The sequence below is a fragment of the Amyelois transitella genome, chromosome 19 (assembly GCF_032362555.1).
Source record: "Amyelois transitella isolate CPQ chromosome 19, ilAmyTran1.1, whole genome shotgun sequence".
In the NCBI taxonomy this organism is placed as follows: Eukaryota; Metazoa; Arthropoda; class Insecta; order Lepidoptera; family Pyralidae; genus Amyelois; species Amyelois transitella.
The window spans coordinates 3543031-3568852 of record NC_083522.1 but is presented as its reverse complement, the minus strand read 5'-3'; the positions used below and the strand labels follow the sequence as shown (position 1 = coordinate 3568852).

General features: G+C 35.3%; 1 protein-coding gene across 6 annotated transcripts in view; it reads left to right on the top strand.

The window, feature by feature from the left end:
• The window catches only part of LOC106139541 (high affinity cAMP-specific and IBMX-insensitive 3',5'-cyclic phosphodiesterase 8), a 99973-nt gene extending 74151 nt beyond the window's left edge, over positions 1 to 25822 (top strand). For 3 of the 6 annotated variants that reach the window (XM_060949409.1, XM_060949408.1, XM_060949404.1), the window contains 12 exons: positions 11750 to 11807; positions 14604 to 14771; positions 15114 to 15316; positions 15827 to 16010; positions 16468 to 16650; positions 18564 to 18656; positions 19037 to 19288; positions 19826 to 20042; positions 20431 to 20612; positions 20970 to 21103; positions 21695 to 21849; positions 22238 to 25822. In XM_060949409.1, the coding sequence (XP_060805392.1) occupies positions 11750 to 11807; positions 14604 to 14771; positions 15114 to 15316; positions 15827 to 16010; positions 16468 to 16650; positions 18564 to 18656; positions 19037 to 19288; positions 19826 to 20042; positions 20431 to 20612; positions 20970 to 21103; positions 21695 to 21849; positions 22238 to 22413 (2005 nt within the window). In that variant the 3' untranslated portion in view covers positions 22414 to 25822. The remainder of the gene's footprint in view (positions 1 to 11749; positions 11808 to 14603; positions 14772 to 15113; positions 15317 to 15826; positions 16011 to 16467; positions 16651 to 18563; positions 18657 to 19036; positions 19289 to 19825; positions 20043 to 20430; positions 20613 to 20969; positions 21104 to 21694; positions 21850 to 22237) is intronic. The other 3 variants (XM_060949407.1, XM_060949406.1, XM_060949405.1) reach the window with 3 other exon arrangements.

Here is a 25822-nt window from a genome sequence, read left to right as displayed (position 1 = left end):
AGCCAACAGTTTGTGGCAGGTCGTCTATAATAACCTTGGGTATTTAATGATACATACATTTAATCACGTCTATATCCCTTGCAGGGTAGACAGAGTCAACAGTCTTAGAAAGACTGGTAGGCCACGTTTAACTGTTTGGCTTAATGATAGAATTCAGATAGTAACAGGTCGGTAGCCTGTCGCCTAAAAGAAGAATCCCAAGTTTATAAGCCTTCGCTCGCCTTTTACGACATCCTTGGTGTGTGTGGTCCTTATTCTTTTTCCAAATGTTGCTGGGCATGACACGGCACGTATTTAATGATAAAATAGTATAACACACAAGTGACACATACGTACATACCTATGTATTCATAAAAATTGGATCCAATAAAATTAATAATGAATGTTAACTTAATTTAACAAACAACATTTTAACTCAGGGCGGGTAAAATAAAGAAATAACATCCTTTAAACCCTCTTTCTTATTTCGTAACCTCTGCGTGAAAGAAAATTATAGGAAAAATGGCGTACCATTTATGTGACTAATAAGTTGTTCCATTCTTGTACGTAAGATACAATAACTTCTAACTTAGTTAATAGTTGCGAGAAACTTTGCCTTTCTCTACCAACCTTCTTCTATATTGTTCTATAGATATATTTGCTGTAATAAGTTCATGTAATAATGAACAACCAGTGGTCGCTACAGTTATAGCGAGATAAGGCAAAATAAGACAAAATACTTATATTCTTTTAAGTGGTAGTGACAAAGAATAAATACAAGTTATTTAATGAGGTAGTTTAGATTTTTAGGGGAATAGTGCCAATGCTAAGAAAATCCTTGAAGCAACGACCAAGCTTCTCACGGCAAACTAAAGATTACCTAGTCTTCTTCTAGCTCGAAAACCAAAACAAACCCTTTGTATGCCCTTTGTAACATCACCGTGGTCTATACAGCATCATACCACGGACAATCACACATAAACCCATAGATAAGACGCACAATAGAGGGACAAAGACGGCATTGTGTTGAATCCTGACAAATTTCCTCAGCCTTCGTTCTAGCTGCAAATGCCTGAGAGTATTGTTCGAACGCAATGGAAGTATAATCCTTCCACAGATGATACCGAGATCTACATATGTACAGTATAATATGAGTGTGACATTTCCGTAATGAATGGTTTCATCTGTAAGCTACATATCTACAATACTATCAACAAGAATTAACTGACAATGAATAGCTATCTAAGAACTGAATACTGGTAATAAAAATGTTCAGGGGCAAGAGACAATAGTTTTCCATCGATTTCGGGTAAAAATATATTTTTTTTTATATTTTAACTTAAGCAATACACAGATTATTAAAATCAATCAGAAAACAAAATTGGTAGAAATCATCATTTAACCCGGTATCAAAATCTGAACTTTTGAATAAAATAAATGAAAATTCCACTGCGCAAAATGGACCGTTTCAATCAATTTAGTACATTTAGCTTTACAATCTATACTGTATTAGCTCTCAAAATGTACACATTAAATATTTCAGTTTGCACCTGTAACAAAGCAGCTGTTAAGCTGTTTATAGCTACGAGCACACGTCCCAATGAATAATGTCCAGCTTAATTCAGAGCTTTCCAGGCAGCTTGCACGCTGAGCTTTTGTGCTCAGACAAAATCGGTTAAATAATTCAAAAGTTGCGTAGAACAAGACAAACTATTTTACTATAAAATGGCGCCTGTTTTCTAGAAAGCAGATAGAGATTACATCTTTCGGCTTGCCACGGTCAGGCTCATTATCTTTATAAATATATAAAGATTAATACAGTAAATTTAATTATATAATGTGACCAACGTGCTGCGTTACTTTACGATCAGAGTTTAATGCGGCTTAGCACATAAAATAAATCTCCCGCCCTATAATCCGACATCAAAAAGTTATTATTTATCACATAAAAACCCCTGACGCAAAACAAGTAGGTAACAGGCTTTGACAAGCAGCTTGAAATTAAATAGAGTTTGCATCGCAAATCCAAATTCAACCAACTCTGTCTTTCTATTTTCGAATTGAGTTCATGATTTAACTAAATAATTTTATGGAATCTTCTCTTAGATCACATAAAAAATCTACCTATATGGCGGCCAAATTTCTTTTTTTTTTAATTGTCTCTGACAGTTGTCTTTTGCCACTTGATAACTCTATTTCATTCCATGATTGTGGAACCTCAATTTCCAATGGGGCAGTAAAGAGGCGCTTTTTGGCGATAAATGTTAGACAGTGGCAGATCCGAGCCTTATTGTGTGAGGGCCATACTGTTGTAATGCTCTTTATCAACTAAGACGATCAAAAGTTAAGTATATTGTTTTAAAAATATCGATCTTATAGCGTAACTAAACTTTTTATGTATGAAAATAAATCTTCAAACGACTTTGATTCCCGTTTGAGATGACCCGGATTATTGTTTAGTTTATTTTATTTCTCAATCTTTATTTTTTCGTGCCTCTGAAGTGTATTTCTTTTCTGACAAAACCTAATATGCAATTTAAAAAACCTGTGCTTAGTGAATTTCGAAATATAATCGATCATTCACATGTGAACCAACTTCAAAATTATGGTTCTCAATTTATATTAGTTTGTTAGTGTGGATCTTTGGCGGTTCCCAAGGGACCGAAGCTTGATCACAAGCTTATAATAAACATATGTTCAGTACAGATTACCCAACCCCTTGTCATTGCCACCGATTGTATAAAGTTACGCCGACCGCGATAATTTGTATGGAGTCTTAGTCTCTGAGGAACCTATATCATGATTTAATGGTTGCAGGGCTGTTAGGAATTTAACTGCAGCATTCAAAAAAATATTGTTTCACGTAATATTTTACTTTGATTAAATGTGAATTAAACCTCATTCCCGCAGGGGTAGGCAGAGATTACATCTTCACACTTGTCACGATCCCTGCATAATTCTATCGCTTCATCCACATTAGTAAGTCTCTTTATACAACCTTGTCGGTGTCATAGTAGTAGGTTTAGCGGCTTTTTAGCAACCATTGTGTCAATTATTTACTGTGTCCATTGTTTTACTAGTTATATAATTTTTTTCGAACCATGGAACCCTGGATCCCTCTTTTGTCATGTAAAATTAATAACCTATTGCTAACTATTATGGTTTATTTTCTGCTACGAACACCGGTAATTGCTGTAAGAAAAAAAAATACAGAATTGCACACATCCCTTTTATTGCACTTCTGATGTGAGAGTAAGACAAAAATAAGGATCTTTGTCATATTTTAGTAAGACCACAAGTTACAAATATTGTAGTATATAGATATACAGTTAAACCAACCCTTGTCATGACCGACAGTATAAAGTTACGCCGGGGGCGATAATTTGTATGGAGACTTGGTCCCTAAGGAGCCTATATCATGATGACCCAGTTGTAAAGCTCAAATGTTAAGGATTTAAGTGCAATTTAAAGAAAAAAACAGGCTTTAACGCATCCATTCGTCTTGCAGACACTTTATAAAAATTTCTTTTTTGAGTAAGAAATTTTTATAAGCCAAATATTGTTTATTAGTTGTAGTTTATTACTGGCTTTTAAGCCTGTAATAAACTATTTGTATGTAGATTAACCGACCCCTTATCGTAACTGACCGACAGTAAAAAATTACGCCGAGGGCCATTATTTGCGTGGAGACTTTGTCTCCAGGGCATCAATAGGAGAACATTGTTTTTAGTACATATTTATTTTTAATATGAAATATATCGAGACATTCGGTATTTTTCATTAGAAGCATATTAATGTTACTCGTACATATTGATAAAACAATATCATCTTTTCATGCTAAAAAAAACGTTGTTTATTTTCCTTTTCATCCATGAACATACATTGTTCTTTATCAAACTGTTAAGACCTCTTGAAGCGATAAAATTTTAAACATTCGAAAAATACAGAGCAGTCATATTTTATTCTATAGTGCAGTTGGTCACCGCTTCTTCTGTGTTGTGACAATTATTAAGTGATTTTCGACACGTCACGTTATGATGTCGAACAATAATAAATTAAACTTTTGAATTATGAAATTCCGAATACCTTCAAGTACCAACTTCTGTACGCTATACATAGATTATACATTTAGATTAGAGCCTTTCATTTAGAAGCACGCAGCAAAGCAAATATATCATTCATTCTATGTTTAATAATATTATATAGTATATAAAAAGATGGCGTCCGAAGTAAAAAAAAGCTCTTTATTCAGTGCAGTGAATCAAACAAGCTCTTAAATAAATTGTTGGTTCGCCGTGATAGACCAGCGACAACTCGATTGTCTACAAATTAGATTCAGCCGCAGTGCCCGCCACTAACCTCAATGTTTATTAACACTGGACTGAAGATAACTCTCTCGATAATAATTTACTAGTTTATACCTACAGCTCCGCCGACGTCAAACTGAAATTCCCTTAAGAGTAACGCAAGACTGTATGTTAAGGAAATTTTCACAGCATGTGTGGTCCGTGAACTTAGTGGGTTTTCATTAAAAATATTGGATAAAGCAAAAATAAACCGTTTATGTGATCAATTAAATTGTATGGGCGAGGAAACATTTTGGAAAAATTTGGTTTTTGGTATTTGTTTTATGGAAACCTGCTCAGATTCATCGTCCAAATATGTTGTCAAAATTTCCTTAAACGAACAAAAAAAATATAGATTGTTTGAAATGGTAGTAGATTGACTTTTATTTCGTATGGTTTTTTAGGTTTTCCTCGTAAAATTTTAAAATCTTATGATACAACAACCTGAAAACCTCGAAGGGAAAAGTTATTCTATCTGACTTTGAAAGAGGCCCTGAGAATACCATTGAAGCCATGTAGCAATTACTCTTTACCGAATTACATATATTAGTTTAAATGCTTACTGAAAGAAAGAGTAATTGTTAAAACAATTACTTTTTGCATTGAATACTGAATTAAACTGCTAAGATGCCATTTACAATTGTGATTGAATTATAAAAACAACCTTGTCTAGTCTGTTCATACAATTGACGTCAGTGTTACACGACAAATGCTTTCAAACAGATTGCAAATTCGAGAAATCGCAAAATATGTATAAGCCGTTTAGTGAACTGTTTGTTAATTTGCCAACTCAATCTTTTGTTTGTTTTCAGTCAGGAAGAGATTGCATTAGCGATGAAGCCCACCTTTGTGCCATCTCTGTCTCTTTTGTACTGATATAGTATGTTAAGGCGCAATAAAGTGGTTTATCAGTCTCTTTTCATTAATAAGATTAATGACCACTGAAGAAAGTTGAGTTGATAAAAATACAAATTAAAAAAAAATTACGTCTATTTTCATAATATGAGCTCAATAAATATAATCTCTATTTTCATGTTATTTGTAACGAATCTTTTTTAAGAGAATTGTTTTGATGAGAATTACGGCGTGGGTTTGTGAAATATTTTGAACACAAACATTTCAAATAGACGTATTATAATTGGGCAAATCTTCTAAATAGCTTATTTTATGTTGTGACTAGTGCGCTACAAGTGTACCGTTGTCGACCGAAAAGCCGACTGCCCTTTATGGGCAGTAAAATGGGTTCTTCATTACGTGAATAGTTCCTTAGGATATTACGTTTATCTTTAAAAATAAATTAGGTTATATAGTAGCAATACCTGTATTCCATCCTTAAGTCATTCAGCTGAACGTGGCCTTTCAATCTTTTCGAGATAGTTGGCTCTGTCTACCTCTTAATGGATAAAGACGTGATATTATATATGTAACCCGATAAATCGGAATTATTTACCAATGAATTTCACAAATAGACGTTGGTAAAAAAATATATACAGTAAGGTAAATACGACCACGAAAAAACATTTTGATAATAAAAGTAAATACTGCGTAGCATACGTTACGCGTCGTAGCTTATACTACGCGCCTGCTACTACGACGCGTAGCATGTGCTACAATATTTCGTATTATTTAAATTTATTCTCCCTGTGCTTATTCTATACTATACTAGATTATATTATACTATACCAGTACTAAACTATAATTTATACTTATAAACTATACTATACTATTATTATAAAGATGCAAAGTTTCTTATTTCGTTTGTTTTAAGGAGCTAATCTTCTTAAACTGAACTGTCACTGAACTGATCATGATCAATTCTTTCATCATGTTATACGGGGTAATCGTATTATCGGGGTAATATTTCTCTTACGGAAATTTGAGGTTTGGTAATACTTTTGGAAGTGCCACCTTAATTGCAGCTGATACTTGATTGGGTTCACTAGAAAGTCATTAATTTCATTTTTGAATAGCAGCCTAATTGTCCAAAGTAAAACAATGCCTTGAATGACAATGACTTTCGCATACCTACATTCCACAAGCTGCATTCTATATCTTCAATGATTTCAGCAATACGGTAAAAGATCATTAATCACCCTTCCGTTTTGTGTTTCTTTAAGTCAGTGAAAAGTTCCTGTAATTGGAAATACCTACGTCAACTAAACCCTAACAAATGTAAGGTAATCCGGGGCTGCGAAGTGCCACATTTTTCTAGGAAATAACTCATAAAATATCTTGTTTCCGCGGCTATGCTCGCTTGAATTACAGTTTAATATTGGAAAATTGCGAGCCGTTACAGTTACCGGCGATTTTATCTTGTACTCGTGATAAATTGCTTGTCGCGATGTTAAAAGATTGGGGAATAACCCATATTGGTTTTATTTTAAATGAATTAATGGTGTTTTAAACAACTTTTGTTTTGTATAAACACGCACCCACATATCATGAAGTTATAGGGTAGACAGAGCCAATACTTAAATATTTAAAAAGGCAGATAATGTACAAGAAAGTTTAATGACGTAGGAATCTGCTAAGAAGGTTTTTTTCCATCGCAATACACGACCAGAAAAGAAGTTAATTCGTATATTAATGGACTGTGTTATTCCGATTAGTATGAAACGAGGTCACAATTGACAAAATTCACAAGCACAGGTGTCTAATTGTAAAGTATCTATTGGAGACATAGGTAATAGTAAAATATAGTAACTTGTAAGCAATTAGTATCGTTTAGTGTAAGACTCATACGCTAATAGTCTTGGCAACCGCAGGATGCAAAAAAGCTAAGTGAATGATATTAACATAATTAAATAAATAAATCCACTACTATCCCCAAAAATAAACTATTCATTATATTTAATTGAAAGACTTTCATACCTTTCCAACAAGTTCGCGAAACTAAAATTTTTAATTGCAAAAATTGCGCCGAGCCGTTTCGGAATTCAACAAGAAAGTAAAACAAAAGTAATCACGCTTCGCTTTGAAAAAGTTTGGCACACCTGTAATTAAAACCCTTTCGTCATTCACGTACATCCTGTACATGGTACTTGCAAACCAGCATTTTCGTACATTCTGCAAAAAATTCCTGTTTGTTTAGGCGCTTTTAGAGTGTCGGCAAAAGGTGTCAAGTTGGCACAGTGATATGTGTTACACACTTTCTCGTAAATTGTATTTTATTTAGCTTTCACTACGGACAGCGTTGTTATATTTTTTATTTACCAAAAAAAATCACAATCAAATAACGTAGCAATCGGGGATATACCAGCAAACGGTCAGAAATCGAGAAGCTTGCATGAAGATGAATCAAGCGAAAGGAGTATGCAGGGATTTTGGCAAGTGGGAAGATGAATGTCTCTAAAAAGTACCTTATATCCAAATGGAATATGTGTATGGGCCGTCCTGTCATCATTTTAATCTTAATAGCTGAACGAGGCCCAACAGTATTTTAAAGACAAGTGGCTCTTCGCAAGGGATATAAACGTGAATATACATATGTAGGCATGTATGTATGAATATGTGTATTTGTTCAAACTGTATTTTATTGCATTTATTTTGTTTAACGATGAATTATCATCGTATGAACTACTACGACTATTATTATTTGCTTGTTAATAATTTCTTAATAGCAGACATTTCCGGAATCCATTCATTTATAAATCTGAAAGTATGTTTGTTTGTACGTCTTTCACGTTAAAACCATTGAACCGATCTACATAAAATTTTTCGTACACAATATACTCTAAAGTGCGAAGAAGGAAATAGAAAATAATACGTAGTTTAAGATAAAATTCCTACCTCAGAATTAATCCAAGACCAAGTGGGTAAAAATATGGAGTGCATCTGTTTCCCTGATCCCTAATGGGACGACGGGGAAGTTCGAGACGTCCTTATTAAATCCACAAAAGACACCCAATTACAGGCGTCCATTCTATCGGGAATTCCAACAAAGAATTCTCCAACAATCTTCTGTTTTCATTTTCATATCATTAGATAGATGTTTGGAGGTTAAACATCGTTACAGACCTTCGCATTTATATTATTAATAGAATAAGATAGAATTTATAAAAGGTATTAAAATAACACCTCTTTCCCAGAGGGGCACTGATTACTACTTTCCACTTGCCACTATCCCTGCATACTTCTTTTATTTCATCTCCTTGCATCATTGTGTTCATGCAACCTCTTACTTTACTCTTGACCTGACTTTTTACCAGGTCGACCCCATTTTGATCAAGGTACGGTCGTTCATAAATAAATAGAACCATTGATTTATTGTAAAAGAAAATCAAATTTTATTCGGCGTATCTTCTTTTTATCTAAAAATCTTTTTAATGAATCAAATACGTTAATAATACAGTGAAAGCACGAGTATCTTTCAACTTTTTTTTAAGCTCCGTTCCGTTTGTAGACTTCAAGAAAATAAATACTAACGAACAGATAATGAATTGATGTGTTTTTATTTTATGAAATCGTTGTTAACAACCGAAGTTTTGATCTTTTGAGAATCATGATTTGTTTCTGCTTCCTTTTAGAATTAACTTCTGACTTGAGTATGTGATTTAATTTCCTTTGGTATTTTTGTCTTATGTCCTTCTCCTATTTATATACATATATAGATATATGTATATAGATATACATATATAGATATATGTATATACCGTAGGATTTATAAAATTGATTGGTACTATAGTTAACGCGTGAAGAGGTAACAAACAAACTTACTTTAACGCACTTATAATATAAGTTGGGACAAATTATAAAATAACTATAGTATGCCAGCGGCTTCAATTTCGGGAAATCCTCTCCTGGTGCACCCCTACAACACATAAGGAATTCTTCATTCCATTTTTCAAACCCAGCGTTTGGGCTGTGCGCTGAAATATCAATCATGCAGTCAGCATTCTTTTATACATAGTATATTTAGTATAGGTTATATAAAGTTAAAAATATAGTATGGTCTGGATATCCGGTTCATGTATCGGCTATACAAAACTATTGGTGCAATATTCCTGCTCTCCTTTCAACTTCTACCTTTAGAGAAAATCAGGAATTTAATTTCACGTCGCGCCATTGTCACGTGACTCACATGCGCTATAGTTACGTTTGACCATTGTGTTGAATCTATGGACTATGGACAAAATGAAGGCTAGTACGAATGGCGTTTTTGGTTTTATATTTCACTTGGTATAGATATGTATCTCTGGCCAATTCGACTGATGAGACTGATGAAGTTTGCTCTATGGTGATCCAATATGAATTATGTTATACTGCTAAGGTTGCAAAGTTCAGATGGGAGTCGATTCTTAGATGGGGTCATGGCCAAAGGCGCACACAGGGCTCCCTCTCCAGAGAGAACTGAGCTTAGTGCCCAGAGGTTAATAATGGAATGGATGAAAATAATGGAAATTGGAAATTATAATTTTTACATGCTCTTTAAATTTGACAATACAACCAAAGCATAGAGCGAAAGAACCAAACAAATGTGTTTGACAAACATTCTGCGGTCGCAAAGCACACATAATTAACATAATTTACATCGCGTCTCACACATGTGGTAAGGCATGATGAAGTAAGCTCAATTAATATCTCAAAATTAAATTCCTTCACATTTAATTGAAGTCGGTTAGAGCACACATCAACAAACACGTATACGAATTAATTGGGCGCATGTAAATATCTATATTAGCGAATGGCAGCTTTTTGAAGTCACTTGTAAAACAGGTCGTGGCTTTGTACCGCGTGTTTATCTTTTTGTATGAAGCGTTTTTCCATATTTCCTTATACCAAATTTTTGATTGAACTCAACATAGAGATGATCCAGATCCATGGTAGATAGAGACTGCAACTTTCCATTATATGTACATACATTTAATCGCGTCTATATTCCTTGCGGAGTACACAGATCCAAAAAACTGAAAGGCGACGTTAAACTGTATTGCTTTTAGATAGAATTGAATTCAAAGAGTGGCAGGTTGCAAATCCATCGCCTACAAGAAGAATCCCAAGTTTATTAACCCCTTTCCCTTAGTCACATTTTACCACACCCATGGTAAAGATAAGAAGTTTTCCATCTCTAAAGTGTCGGGAACCACACGGTACTATTTATATAAGAAAAAAGACTAGAACGGTAAAGCTATTTTAGTGAATAAATATTGAAAGGGAGTTGGGAACACTGTATATTTTGGCTTCTATAGAATTTAAACAATCGGAGTGTTCCCACAAAGGCTACCCACACGTCGCAGTTTCCCGGGCTTTCAGTAGTTCCCGACAGGGTTACTATGCTGTTGATTTAAGAACGGACATTTGGACAAGACAATACGTATAGATATCATTGTTTTTGGAGGCACCGTCGTGTTGTTGATTTAAAAGGTGTTCGAGAAGGATCATATGCGTTTGTATAACTTTGACAACACTTTAACTCGCGATTCGGAATGAAAAAAAATGCGGTAACACCTATTTTACTCGCGACTTTAATGAATAAATCTGTTTTATTTCGTTCTCATGGGTATTTCGTCAACACTCATGAGATTTTAATTAACCTAGATTAATATAAGAATTTTTTAGATCAGGTAGTTAACTAGTTGAATCTTTTATAATGATGTGAATTCAAAAAGATTAAAAAGAGTATTACAAAGAAAATAAATTGCAAATAAATTTAAGGTTGTATAATTTACCGACAGTAATTTGCATAATTTTCACTTCAGCAACACAAAATTTACCTTTTTTGTCGCTTAAAAACTGGCTATAGGAACAAAATTACGAGTATACAGAAAAAAATTAAATTAAAATTTAATAACTAAAACTGATAAAAAGAAACAAAAATTAAGTCGAATTCAGAATCTCCTTCTCTTTTGAAGTCGGTTAAAAACAGTTCCATTTTTAAAAGCAGACCTATTACAGATTTTTAATGTAATTTAAACAATATTGTAGGTAGATATTAATTAAAATAAGAAGAAATATATATACTCTTTAATTATGTAACCTGTTACCAAAAGCTCGCTGGCTGTACTGAATTATTTCTGAGGAATACATAAGTCCCTCAACTATTCGCAAGAGTGTTCTTCATGGAATCCCACAGAAATACTTAGTTTACTTGAACAGCCAGCGACTACATCAAGAACATCTTAAGGCCTAATCAGTGAGATTTTCACAAGATTGGTAAATTTACAATTTATGATGCATTTACAATTTAAAACTCAAACTGTAATTTCGTGAAATTAATAAATTACAGATTAAGCACGGTCTATTTAATTTGTGATTTCATACAACTCGTGTAATGAATGCACGTCCGTTGGTTCATAAAGTAAAAATTTCTATTTACCTTTACACAAAAGTATATAACATCTGTAAATTTTATAATTTCTATAAGACAACTTTAACGGAAACATTCTTGGAAATTGTTAATGAAAGATAAATTTCTTTTGTTTCAGTGCTTACCTCAAGGAGGACTTTGCTGTGTTGCCCTATTTAGAGGCCGGTTACAACAGGGTGAGCACGCTCGATATTATTTTTCATTACAACCCCTCCTTTCCATAATCTTTTTTTTAGCACAAAAATAAACCCCCGCTTGACTGGCGTTTTGGCCTTTACAAAATGAAGGAAACATTTTTGGTAAAGAATATTTATTTAAGGCGGAATATAATATACATATCTACTCGCACAAAATAGATTATAATGATGAAAGGCTTTGATAAATTTGTTAACTTTTCCATGGCTCGTAATATACATTATACAAATGAACTCAGCCATTTGAATATATCTCTAGCTCAGTCATACCAAGGTTGGTTTTTCGTTTCATACCTACTACGTACCATAGAGTAACTTCTTTATTTTACTTTTAAAACCAAAATAATGGAACCAAAAAATTATAAAACCAACAGTGGTAGTAGGTAATAGGTAAAGCGAAGAAAAATCATTCTGTGTGTCAGCTACTTATCATCTCGTGCAGATAGTAAAAGTCAATTAAGTGAAAAGGCTAAAAGACTTGGAATTCTTCTTTTAAGCGATGGACTAGCAACCTGCCACTATTTGAATCTCAATTCATAATTAAACATCTGGAAGCCATACAGCTGAGCTGCAGTCTCTACATGACCTGGCTCTTTCTACCCTGTAAGGGATAAAGATGTAACTATATGTATGAAAACACTTTAACTGAATATACCAAATATACCTACATAGATACATGGTATTCTAGTACCATAGCACCTCTTGTTTTCGGGTGGGTTATAAATCGAAGCAATTTCATAGTTGGCAGCCAAGACATTTGCGGTCACGAACTCTGCCCCCCGGGGCGTCGTCTGCGGCTACATTCTCCTACGAAAATAGTCACAGTAGTTACACGAAATGTAATTTAAGATATACATATGTCCTTCTTCGTCGCAACGTAAATTGTAAAGTGGTTTAATTTTAAACAGCAGTAAAAGAAAATACATACCACAGTAGTTTAGACTAGATTATCTGATATCTGAATTTGCAATATATATTGACTTATATTCCCACTAAATAGACAACCAAAAGAGTCTTATTTACCTTTTGTAAATTTCTAGTAACACAACTTTACAAATTATTTTCGTTGTCACTGACTCCTTCATTTTGCTTTTATTCTTTGGAAACATATAAACCCACCAAAATATATACACTCCTAACTCAACTTCGTGTACGAAGTTTCCTGTCAATTCCATTTGGTATCTTGTTATTTGGCCTCGGACAGTTTTTATTGGGATGTAAACAACGGATGTTCAATATCCTCGGATAAATAAAACTCATCATAATCTGATGTTTGTTTGTATCCAATCATTATTTATTATATTATATTAAATAAAATATATCCCACAAGAGAAATAGACGTGATTATATGTTATGTTATATATGTACGAGTATGTTATAACTAAATAAATAAATATATGCGGAACAATTTACACAGATTGAGTTAGCCTCGAAGTTATTTCAAAACTTGTGTTATGAGACCCAGGAAAATCAGAGAAAGTTCGTTTCTCATCATGCCTTGCCCGGGATACTTAATAGCTTTACACATACATATATAGGCCGAACTAAAATTCTCGAAAAAACTCCTACCTTTAGATGGACTACCAACATACTTATCACGTCTTTTTCTCTTACGGCTAGACAAGGAAATAGTCACAAGTCTAAATCTCTTTCAGCTGGATAGCATTATAATGGAATCAAGATTCTGTCTTAAGAATTTACTATAATAAGGCTGTATAATTTTTGTTTATTAAAATTGCTGCTACTTTTGTAGCGAATAAACTTCTTAGATTATTAAAATCAGTTAGCGGAAGGCTTACAACTTATTATTTATTTTACACGATGGACTAACAACCTGTTACTTTATGAAAACTCAATTCTTCCGAGACTTATTATTTTACAGGCTCTATGTACTCCGTTAGGGAAAAAGACGAGTTCAGTTATCTATTCAACTCTCAAGCATTTTCTAGATAAATAAATGAACTATTTGTATTTATAAAAGTAACTAACTACTTAAAATTCACGAAAATAAAAACTTTCCAAATGGTCGTGGTTTGTTTTGAAACTAAAACTATATTTTACTACCTAAAGATGAGAAAATTATGAAACTCCCCGTGGACCATCTATCTTCCTTGTAATATGTCGCATGAAATCTGCATTTACACCTGCAAACTGACAGCAGATACATTATGCATTACTTAAATGTTATCTAGAAATAAATAAAGGGGCGGACGACTGGCTAATATTGAATGTAGGTATATTGAATCCATACATACATACACATACATACGGTCACGTATATATCCCTTGCGGGGTAGACAGAGCCAACAGTCTTGAAAAGACCGAATGACCACGTTCATTGAATCCATCTTGTCATATTCATCCTCCAAGTGTTTTAACCGCTTGCAACCTTTAATTATTTATTTCAACTTTATTGAACAAAATACTAATTAATATCACAATAGGCGCACTTAATGCTAGAATATTATAAATTATTATCCTATTACCAATAACCTGGCGTCATTAAATTTGGTTTTTACTCGAAGCTCGTTTTTACTTCAAATCTGACCTCCACAACCTTACAATTAAAAGATGCCATTGGGACTAAGTCCAAGAAAATAATAATGATATAACCGTTCTAAGGGGAAAGCTTGATGACCGTATATGACCACGTTCTTGGCGTCAATAAGGTCAGTTTATACACGAAGCAACTCTCGTCTGACTATCGCAACAAACTCCATAATGATAACAATAATGACTTCGCGTAATAATTTTCAAAAATGCCTATTTTTTTAACAGGTAATGGTTGAGACTTTGGGAGCGACCGCGTGGTGTGGTGAAATGTTGCAAGCGCGCGCAGCGGCCGCGTCTGCACGCGCGCAGATCTCCGCCATCGCCGCGTTAGCCGCTGCCACCGACCGCTCCAGGGATCTCGTGGCCGTTACTGATGATCAGCAGAGGATACTTGTGTGTATTGTTTTAACACTATAGTAGATAAATAATTTATTTATAATTATAATTTAGATGAAGGTGACAAATGGACGGTTAGAAAAAACAATCCAGGGATTCAAAATAATAGACATAAGACTAAATATCCTGTGTAAAAAAGTGGGAAGAACTTGGGACAAAATACTTGTGGCATGCATTTAACTGAATCTCTTATCACAGGAAGTAGGAGACTAGGGGATAAAAATCTGATTTCTTTATTTTACGGCATATAAATGAGTAGCACTTATGATGAAGCGAGTCGAAATGATGTTTCCACAAGCTTAATTCAAGATCGATAATTATAGCATAACTCTCCCACAGCTGACCAACAAGTCCTGGTGCCGAGTGCTCGGTTGGCGCGGTGAGGAAGGCCCTAAGCCGTTGATGGAGACCGCCGGTGGCGAAGCCCTACGATTGGCGACCACTGGCGTACGAGATTGGGAGGCACCCGTCACGCTGCGACGAAGGGCCGCTCCGGACCCCATATTATTGCCTTGTAGAGGTGCTACGGTAGCTCTTTCAAGGTTAGTAATAGCAACTCGTTGTTGATAAAGAAGGTAAGAAGTTAAACCCTGCGGTTGGTGACCACTGGCGTGCGAAACTGAGAGGCGCCGGTCTGCTGCGAAGTAATAGTTGCTCCCGTTAAAACTGTTACCATGCCATGTTGATTTCGTGTTCTTCACACTAGAATAGTCCACCAATTATCCACAGCCTACAAATACCACGACTCACTGCTGGGCATAAACCTCCTTCTGTATCTCTTCCCTGGGGCCACCGTAATATGTTTACTCTTCCTCATATAAAAGAATAAGTATAATATACGTAAGGACATTACTAGTTCCATATCTAGAGTTTAATGCTATAGAAAGTGGTGTCTTCTGCTACAAGCAGACTTGCTTAAAAAAGGCACCTACAACTAGTTACAATTGAACCCAACATTTAATTACCAAATTAACATCTTTTTTTAATAATTTTCTCTTCCAATATAACACGTGATATATTGCATAATTAATCATTCTCCCAAATATTTCTAGGAGCACATCCCACATAGTGTTCGTCTGCGAGCACACCAACGTGGTGGAAGGCGAGAGAGCCCGTGGGTCCCTGCACTCCATCAGGCGAGGGTCGCTGGACGTCCGCTCGGTGGCGTCAGATGGTCTGCGACGGACTTCGCTAGCGAAACTGCAGGGTCTGCCATTGGAGGCTCCGATAACCAAGGTAAAATATCTGTTTAAGCCAAACAATTAACCTTACAGAATCCACGGTCATGGTCAAAGGTGCGAGGATCCTCTCCACAGAGGTGAGGATGTAACCGGGACTAGCGCCAGGTGGAAGAAAAACAGTATTATTTTTGGAAATGGTTGTCATACCTTTTCGTACGAATCAGATACTCGTATCTTTAATCTCTGTCATAGATGAGGAGTAAAGCCTATTGGCTAAACGCTTACGCCATTTCAGAATAATGACTTAGCACTCGAGGCATTAGACTGCAGTGCAGCGAGAAGTGGCAAAGCCATGATCAAGGTTTTAGCAGATCACACCAACCTCGAGTCATCAAGATTCAATTTGCTAAATCTGTAAAATCTCAAACAAAAATAGACTGTAACTATACAAATTAATGCTTTTTTATTAAAACATATAGGAAATCTTTATTGAATAGTAACACTAATTGCAGGTCATAGCCCTCCTGTCAGCGGCTACGGAAGGCGCGCCACCGTCGACCGTGGCGTGCATAGAGCGCGCAGTCGACATGCTGAGAACGTCGGAACTGTACTCGCCGCAGATGAAGGACGAGCCCAAACTGAGGGTGGAAGACCCGATCGCGACCGACCTCATTGGCGCACTCCTGTCTGTGAGTGTACGATACTTCTTCTATTTCTTTTTTTTTAAATAGGTGACGTTCTATTTTTTATTGATTGCCGGTATGCTTTTTTATAATGACTGTCACTGGGGTGTTGAATTTCTAAAATTTAAATATTTTTACATACCTATTCTATTACTACATACATACTTATTTTATTAAAATCTATTTGTAAATATCCCCATTATTAATGTTAATAGTATTTGTACATACCTTACTATTTAATTTGGTTTGGTTGCTACTTATTTCTTTTTCTATTTGGTTATAAACGAACCTTCTTTAAAAAGGGAGTTAATTCTATATATTTAAAATAAAGTGTATTTTAATATTTTACTGTAGTTAGTAATTGTTATTTCATATACCTCTTTAATATAGGTAATAAAACCCAGTATAATTTTAATTTCGTCGGAATTCATTCATAAAGTAACGAAGTCAGTTGATATATGTATAATTAATTTCATGCTAATTGCAAAATGACAGAACAAACAAAGGATTAAAATTGTTAATTAAAATTATATCACCCAGTTTACGCCCACCGCCGCCTACGGCTTCATTGTTTTCTATTTTAATCGGTTCTACCTTTTTCAGTCGTAATAAGTTTAAAGATAAACAAACAGAAAAATAACTTTCTCATCCATATTAAAACTAGTTCCTGCCCGCTTAGCTACCGTGGGTATTTAAAAAAAAAAGCGTTTTTTCTAACTCCGTAAGAAATTTCGTCAAAAGCGGCTTAGTCCGGGAAGAGTGACTGACGGACTGACTTTATCATCTATAAATTGAAATAAAAATATAGATAATAATAGAAAGTATGAACTAAAGTTATATTAATATTAATAGCTACTTGATCCTTTTAGTTAATTATAAATTTATTAATTTATGAATGAATTTCTGACACGATGTAAGAAGCATGTTTTATGTAATACCTATGGTAGTAATTCTAATAAAGATATAAAATTGTATACTAACATGGATTTTTCTGTTCGCGGTCCTGTCGGCGTTAGCGGGAGCAGGCCAACATCGGCCTTATTCATATGGTAGGAAGACATAAAATCGACTATTTTTGTCTGTGTCTTCTCATAGATCTTCTAAAGCCAGTCTTTTAGAGCAAGCCTCGGCTAGAATAAAGCTTTCGAGAATTTCTTTCATAAATCTATATTTGTGTATAATATTTTCCACTTTAACTCCTATGACTTCAAGGTATTCATAGTACTAACTTATTTTTATTAATTGCGCACTCTGTCTAAATTTATTTGCTTATACTAACATGTTGATAACACATTTTAGTAACACTGTTATTTTAAAGTCTTGTATTAAATCTAACATTATAAAATTAAGGTGTAGAATAATCAATAGGTACTTTATAGTGAAAATATAATTTTATTTATTTAACTACAGTATAATATACGCTCGTAAGTAGTATCTTTATTTTCTTACAAAACAACTACAAATAATGTTTAATTTCATAAAAAAAAGCAATAACTCTAAATTAAATTAAATGTTTATACTGAGTTGTTCTTGAACCGGAGGTAATTAACCGCAAAACGCAATGACTTCCCAAAGTTATGCCGCGATTCCCTCAGGACCCCCTGCTGGTGCACAGCGGAATCAAGAATAAAACGCGGTCACTAAACACAGCGAAAACGAATATAAAATTATTTTTATAAATTACTAATAAATAAGAAACATTTTAGTTTTTTTTTCTTTACTGAAAATAAAGCCGTGTAGATTTAAAATAGCTGCATCAATAAATTTGAAAACTATAAAAATAAGTATACCTCTCTCTCAAACCAATAAATAGGTGATGTGCGGCACAGATAAAAAAAAACATTTCAAACAAACTTACCATAGTGCATAACCTCAATTATACTTTCCTATTGAAAATGTAAAACTAACATAAACTGTATTTTTAGCAGGGGCCAACCAACGTGCTGTCGTCTCGAAGGAGTAGCAACGACTCCACCGTGGTCCGCTCACAGACCAACAGGGCGAATATCAAACACAAGGTAAGTGTTCATTTAAGTACATTTTGATATCAATGTCTAATTTTAACTGCCCCATGCATGGCATATCACAACAAAAAGTTGGTGACAAATAATTTTCATCCTTATTGTCTACTCACAAATGACGCCGGCGCAGTCTCCGGCGCAGTCAATTTGATTCTTCTGAAGCAAGGAGACTCGTTTTCTTTTTTATACCAACCAGGTTATACAGACCTCAAAAATAATCTATGTATTTATCTAACTTGAACTAACTAAGAAGGTTAATAGAGAAAATTTAACCGTTCTTAATTCCTCTCTTTTTTATATAATTCTTTATTCTCGTATCATTCCTCTATAAATGTTAATTATTTTATACAATCCTTTAAGATCTATTATCGTCTCAGGCATCAGGCCAAGTTCGCGAGCTCCTCGACACAGCTCTGAGCTGGGACTTCGAGATCTTCCGCCTGGAGGAGCTCACACGAAACAGGCCGCTTGCGCACCTTGGACTGACCCTCATGGGGGGCAGGTTCGATGTCTGCGGCACCCTGGAGTGCGATGAACGGACTCTGCTGCACTGGCTGACTGCTATAGAATCAAACTACCATTCCACCAACACGTACCACAATTCGACGCATGCTGCTGATGTGCTTCAGGTATGGTATTTTGCCAATAGAACTCTTATCAGTGTAGATTAAGTAAGAATGCCAGTGTACAATCACCCGTAGGCTCCTCGCTACAGTAAATCTTTCGTCAAGAGAAGCTGATCTTCATGAAGGTGAGATTTGACGTGTACGTGAATAATATATGAAATTATTGTAGGAAGTATAATCGCAAAATTAATTATTCTCTACAAAAGACAGAAAGCGAAGAGAAATAATCAAATAAAAAGTGCTATATTGTTGGAAATAACATTTTTTAACTAACAAAACAATGCAACCGTCGCTATTGCGCATATAAAGAAGGTTACCTACATGTATCTTCTCATATCGTCACAATCGCAGCATTTCGTCTCGGTTGCTTCTTTCGTTGGGAGAAGGACGCAACCATTTCATAGAGAGAAAACAACGAAGACTTGAAAAAATATTGACCTTAATATTTATTACACATTTCAGGTGACCAATAATGTAACATGAGTCATCAATGTAACACGTAAGGCAGACTGAATAATGTCTTAACTTCACACTTTCCAGGCCGTAGCATACTTCCTCGAGAAGGAGCGCCTGAAGTCCCTCCTGGAGCCCCTGGAGGCGGCGGCGGCGCTCATCTCCGCGGCCGCCCACGACATCGACCACCCCGGGACGTCCTCCGCCTTCCTCTGCAACTCGCGGCACCCACTGGCCATCCTGTACAATGACGTCAGCGTCTTGGAGTCACACCACGCCGCTCTCACCTTTAAGATTACTCTCAGTAAGTCATTTGCTATTGTTTATCATTGCATCTTCTGCTTTATTAATCTTCAAAACACGTCCTGACTTAACGTTACTGATGCTTGTTTTACCATGATCTTTATGCTTCTCCTTAAAACTTCTATCTTTAAAATTGACCGAAATTGGACCAGATGTTTCACAAACTGCCATTTAGTGCCCGGCAAGGAAAATAATAGTACATCTCCATCTATTTCCCATGGATGTCGTAAAAGGTGGTAGGCTTATCTACTTGTAGGCGATGGGCTAGCACTATTTGAATCTCAATTCTATCATTAAGTCAAACAGCTGAACATGGCCTATCAGTCTTTTGATACTATGTCTAGCCCGCAAGGGACCAAGACGTGATTATATGTCCCTTGCAATTCCAGATGATGAGCGCGTGAACATATTCAAGAATCTCGACCGCGATACTTTCAAGTCGATGAGGCACAACGTCATCGACATGATCCTAGCCACGGAGATGACCAAGCATTACGAGCATCTCGCCAAGTTCGTCAACGTCTTCTACGCCACATCCACTGGCAGTAAAGAAGACGGCATGCAGACTGAGGTAACCATAAATTAAAATGAGCTAATCCAAGGACTTTCGTAAACAGGCGTTCAACCTTATGTAGTGACTTTGTACCTTGTGGGCTTTGAAGAATAAATGACAGTTATAGAATGTGATTACAAAATTAACGATTTCATCCAATCAGCGGTTTTTCGGGCGTACTCCTTAGGAACGGTTTTCAAAAGCTAATAGAATATGCCTGCCATAAACATACAAGGCTTGCCTCTCTCGGCAATTAAAAATCCCTTTTTAAGTGCATATTTCATGTACCGTCATGTATTTATCTTTACTCCAGTCCGGCCCAGAACGACTGAGGCAATACTTAAAAGTAATATAATATTTTGTTTTCTTTGTCAGGAACCTTTGGCGTTGGACACAACAGCGTTGTCGCAGCCAGAGAACATGGTGTTGGTGAAGAGGATGATGATTAAGTGTGCTGACGTGTCCAACGCATCTAGGCCACAAAAATTCGCTTTTGAATGGGCAAGAAGGTACGTTTTTACTTAATCATAGGTATATTTCAGAAAATTACAAGTCCCTGTCAATTTCAAGATAAAATGGTGGGTGAATAATTAATGCTGACCCGGCCGGCATCAACTTCGTAGCACAAAAGTTGTTCTCTATTCAATAGTCGTTGTATTAATTGGTCCATTACTTGTATATGGAGACAAGTAGACTCATTTCATTAATGTGACCACTCCAAACTTGACCTCAAGCTGTCAGTGTGACACTGCTACAAATGCTTACTTCTTTCTCCTACCTTTAGTCCCGGTTGCATCCTCATCTCATCTTAGATTGGGTGAGTCAGGTTTTCACACGAAACAACTCCCATCTGACCTCCTCAACCTTTGAAGGTAAACCAAACCTGTATAGGATCCATGGTTCAAATCCAGTAGCCTCAATGTGCAGGTCTCCTCACAATGTTTTCCCTCACCGTAAGAGCATCACTTAGTATTCAAACTAAAGTACTTATCTTTAAAAAATTAATACATGGTCGAGCTACATGCTTCCAAGCTCGTATCGATCATAACATCGTATTAAAGGACTTATTAGCTTATCATCATTGTCTGTTATTTTAACAGGATCGCAGAGGAATACTTCCTTCAGACGGACGAGGAGAAAGCCAAAGACTTGCCGGTGGTGATGCCGATGTTCGACCGCGCCACCTGCTCCATCCCGCGCTCGCAGCTCGGCTTCATCGACTACATCATCATCAACATGATGGAAGCTTGGGCTGGTTAGTTTTATCTATCTCATGCTTTGATAATGTCACACATACATTACATGCGCTAAGGGTTTCTGTTAATGATTCTTTTTTTTAATATTGTGTTCCGATGATGATGGATGCTGAAAATTTACAAATAAGTTGGAATGGACTTACAATTTATATGAATATTTTACTAAAATGTCATTTTTATTTTTTTATTTAATAACAGAAATGTTTAATGGCTTATCCGAACACGGATTGCGTTACCTATTACCGTGAGATAATTTGGTAATAGGAGATCGGATTGTTTATAATTTTAATTAGGAATAAATTACCTCGCTTACCTTCTTTTTCTGTTTTAACTATGAGTATGGGGTTCATAATGTGGGTCTGAAAAGAGAATTAAATGTGTCCCCAGCGTTCATCGACATGCCGGAGCTGGTGTCGCACGCGCGCACCAACCACGCGCGCTGGCGCGAGCTGGACGAGGCGGGCGTGTGCTCCGTGGGCGACGTGCTGCGCGCGCAGCGCCTGCTGCAGCCGCTCACCGCCGCCGCCACCGCCGCCACCGCGCAGCCCACCGCCGAGGAGTAACCGGGGAGCAGTACTGCCGTGGTATAACTAAAATGCCGTTATCTGACATCAGGATTTTCACCTTTTTTACCAGTAGAATAAGAAAAAAAAATCTCTTTCGATCTATATATACGACTTTTTGGTACCTTTAAGTCATAAATAGGCGTTCTCATTGAAGAATGGCATCAGTTTAAATTTTTATCGCATTTTTGACGTTTTACTTAAAACAAGGATTTGGCAGATAACGGCATTTTAGTTATACCAAGGCAGAGTAGCAGGTAAACGCGTCACCCATTTGGCGGGAAAATGTAACAGTGACGACATTGACGTAAGACGTGCGCGCGCAGCGGCAGTTACAACCTGCCAGTACTGAAAAACACAGCTGAGGGATGAATGGAAGAAGATGGAAACCGTTTTTAGGTTATAACGTCGCCAATTTGGCGGGAAGAAACGTGCGAAAAAGAACTTTTTAATTTGAACTTGATCAGATGACAGCATTGCTAAGATCATGCACGCGCACTGACGCTGTCTAAAAAACATCAAGATACTGCATCCAACGATGATAAAACATGTGCGTAATACGAAAAAGCCTTCGAAAAAATGCCGTATCGCTCGCACAGACGCTGATTCTAAGATTGAGGCGCTCCATGTGGACGTAATTCACTTAAGTGGAGATCAGCTCTAGCAGATATCACAAATAACTCTATAAACAGTATGAATTAAGTACAGATCTTGTTCAATGTTTTACTACAGATCATTGGAACTCGGTTACTACTTGTGAACTAACTTTGTAAACGGTCTGCAAAGTTAAGCTTTGGCGTAAAATTGTAAGTCTTCCCAAATACATAGACTCAACTTGTCTTGAATATTTGGATTTAAAAGTTTGGATCTTGTAAGAAAAAGGTCTATATTGTAAGACGTAAAAATATCAAAAATATTGTGGTTGATCTTTATATCTACCTACTTTAGCAGTCAGTATATGTTAAAGTTATACGATATTATAGATGCTCATACCTTTTAAAATACAGGGCAGAATTTAATACAGTAGGTGCTAACTCATATCTAAATTTTTTTTTTTTTTTTATACGGGACAAAATATCTACAATTAAACAAAATATAGACATATCTAAAATTGTTTGAAATCATGAGCAGAATATGTCAACTGCTTGAAATAATAAATCCTTTCATCTTTTGATACTTTGGTATTCTCATGTTGATTGGGCATCACTTACAGTATTTACTCATTCCTTCCATTTCCCATTATCTTTAATTTACGTCTTTGATTTACCTACTTTACTTAATCATATACAAAGTTTTTAGATTATTTTAAATTCTACCCTCGTATTTAAGGCTATTCATCTGATATGGCTTAATCTGCCAAAGCACAAAAACGGACGGAACTAGACGAATCGTTATTGTTACGGCTGGTGTATGAATGTGATTTTATATAGGAATAGACTAGTAGGAATTCATCATGCGAGAATTTGGTGCCTATATCAAAGTGTCAAAGAACGGTTATTGAATAACTAGTGAAATTGGGAATTTCGAATTCTGATTGTGAACTGGATATGGTAGGTAGAACGGCGGGATCAAGGGAGCCAAGACTTGAACCTTGTATGTCAACGTTAAAAGTCTGAAACGGATCACTGGCACGCTCGATGCCTAACGGATGTGTCCGAAAATACGCTTATTTTATACTTATTATATCCGTGTTAGTATAGATATCATGAGAATCATACTGATATCTACATTTTTAAGTACTAGTATTTTATTAATATTTAGAGTATATTGTATCAAATGTTTACTATACATGTATCATATTTGGAATTTCATTGATATGTAGACAACTGGCGTTATCCTGTATCTTACGAAGGAAATGTAACAGTTGTCGTGTAACACGGGTAGGTATCTTAGTTTGTTGTCTAATATTTTAATATGTACAATGAAATCCGTGATATAAGTGCCATATAACACTTATTGGCACAATATAATCCATTCAGTAGTTTTAAGAGTGAAGTAAACAGCATTTCTCATGCGAATCATGACAACATGGTTTCACAACACCTTTAAGTTTGTTATATTTCTATACTATTGTCAGTTTTCATCACCTATGTGCATGGTAAATGTCTGCCAAAACTTTCTACTGTTTACTTATATATTACCTTTAAAATTAAAAAAATTGGTCCATTTTACACTTGAGCTTTCGAAGATTCCTATTTTTATACTAAACTTTTTGTAGTGTACCGACTCTTTCGGCCTCATATCAAAATTCCAGTCTAACTTATTTTATACTATACCTTGGATTTGGAACAGATAAACTACATTTTTAAATTTTTATTTCATTCCTGATGGATTATGGTGTTTAAATATTTTATATTTAATTATAAAATAAATGTTGACGTTATTTATGATAAAAATGATATATTAGGTCACCTGAATATTTCTAAATATAATTTATTATATTCGAATAAGGTGTAACGTATTTTTAATGATAGGCAATTACTAAAATATATATTCGTCTTTATGACGCTGGTATGATAAGTTAACTTTATCCCGTAGTTAATTAAATATTGATATAGTATGATTACGCTTCCTTGTGCTCAATGTTGATACAAACGGTCTAAAGTTATATATTCTTCTGTAATTATAAACTGTTTAGTACCTATTATACATTATATGAAATTTTGCTACCGCTAAAATATATCTATTATAAGTGACAGTGTTCAATCTCATGATAAAATAGTATGAAATTACCAAAACGTACTTTTACGGCTACTAACACTGATTCTAATTAGTTAGATAAATTAAAATTATTAATTTTATAGTTAGCTCAATTTGTGTCAACGGATGTTGGTGAAAATTCAGAAAAAAAACAATGTGTGAAAGTTACGGCGAGGCCACATCTGCTTTACTAATTGAATGTTTATTTATGTTAAAAGTAATCAGTAAGTTCTTAAATGTTTGCGAGTAACCTATCTTGTAAGGTTGAGGGGGCTGGACCCCATATTTAACTGCGGATATGACTGTTGTGATTTTTTAAGCGGAGGCATGCGTTACTGTAATAATTATTAATGTATTTATTATAATCACTTCCTAAACAGACGCATCGCTTTAATATCGCGACTTGTGTTAACTGTAACTTAAACCTGAAAACTGTGCATCTTCTTCATTACGTCAAATAATCCGTTATTAAAGCGATGTTATTTTTTGCAAATAAAATGAACTATTGAAAACATAATGCTTAAGATTTAATTCCATCATCAATTTGATCTGATAAATACTAAAATATTATATCCTTGTGTTTATATCTATTATATGAAACACTGTTCTCAACGCATACCGTGTTGTGGTGGAATTACAACTTATTTAAATTAACTGAATGGTCGTATGAAATGATTGAAGTTGTTAAGTGTTGTAAATAAAGAAATAA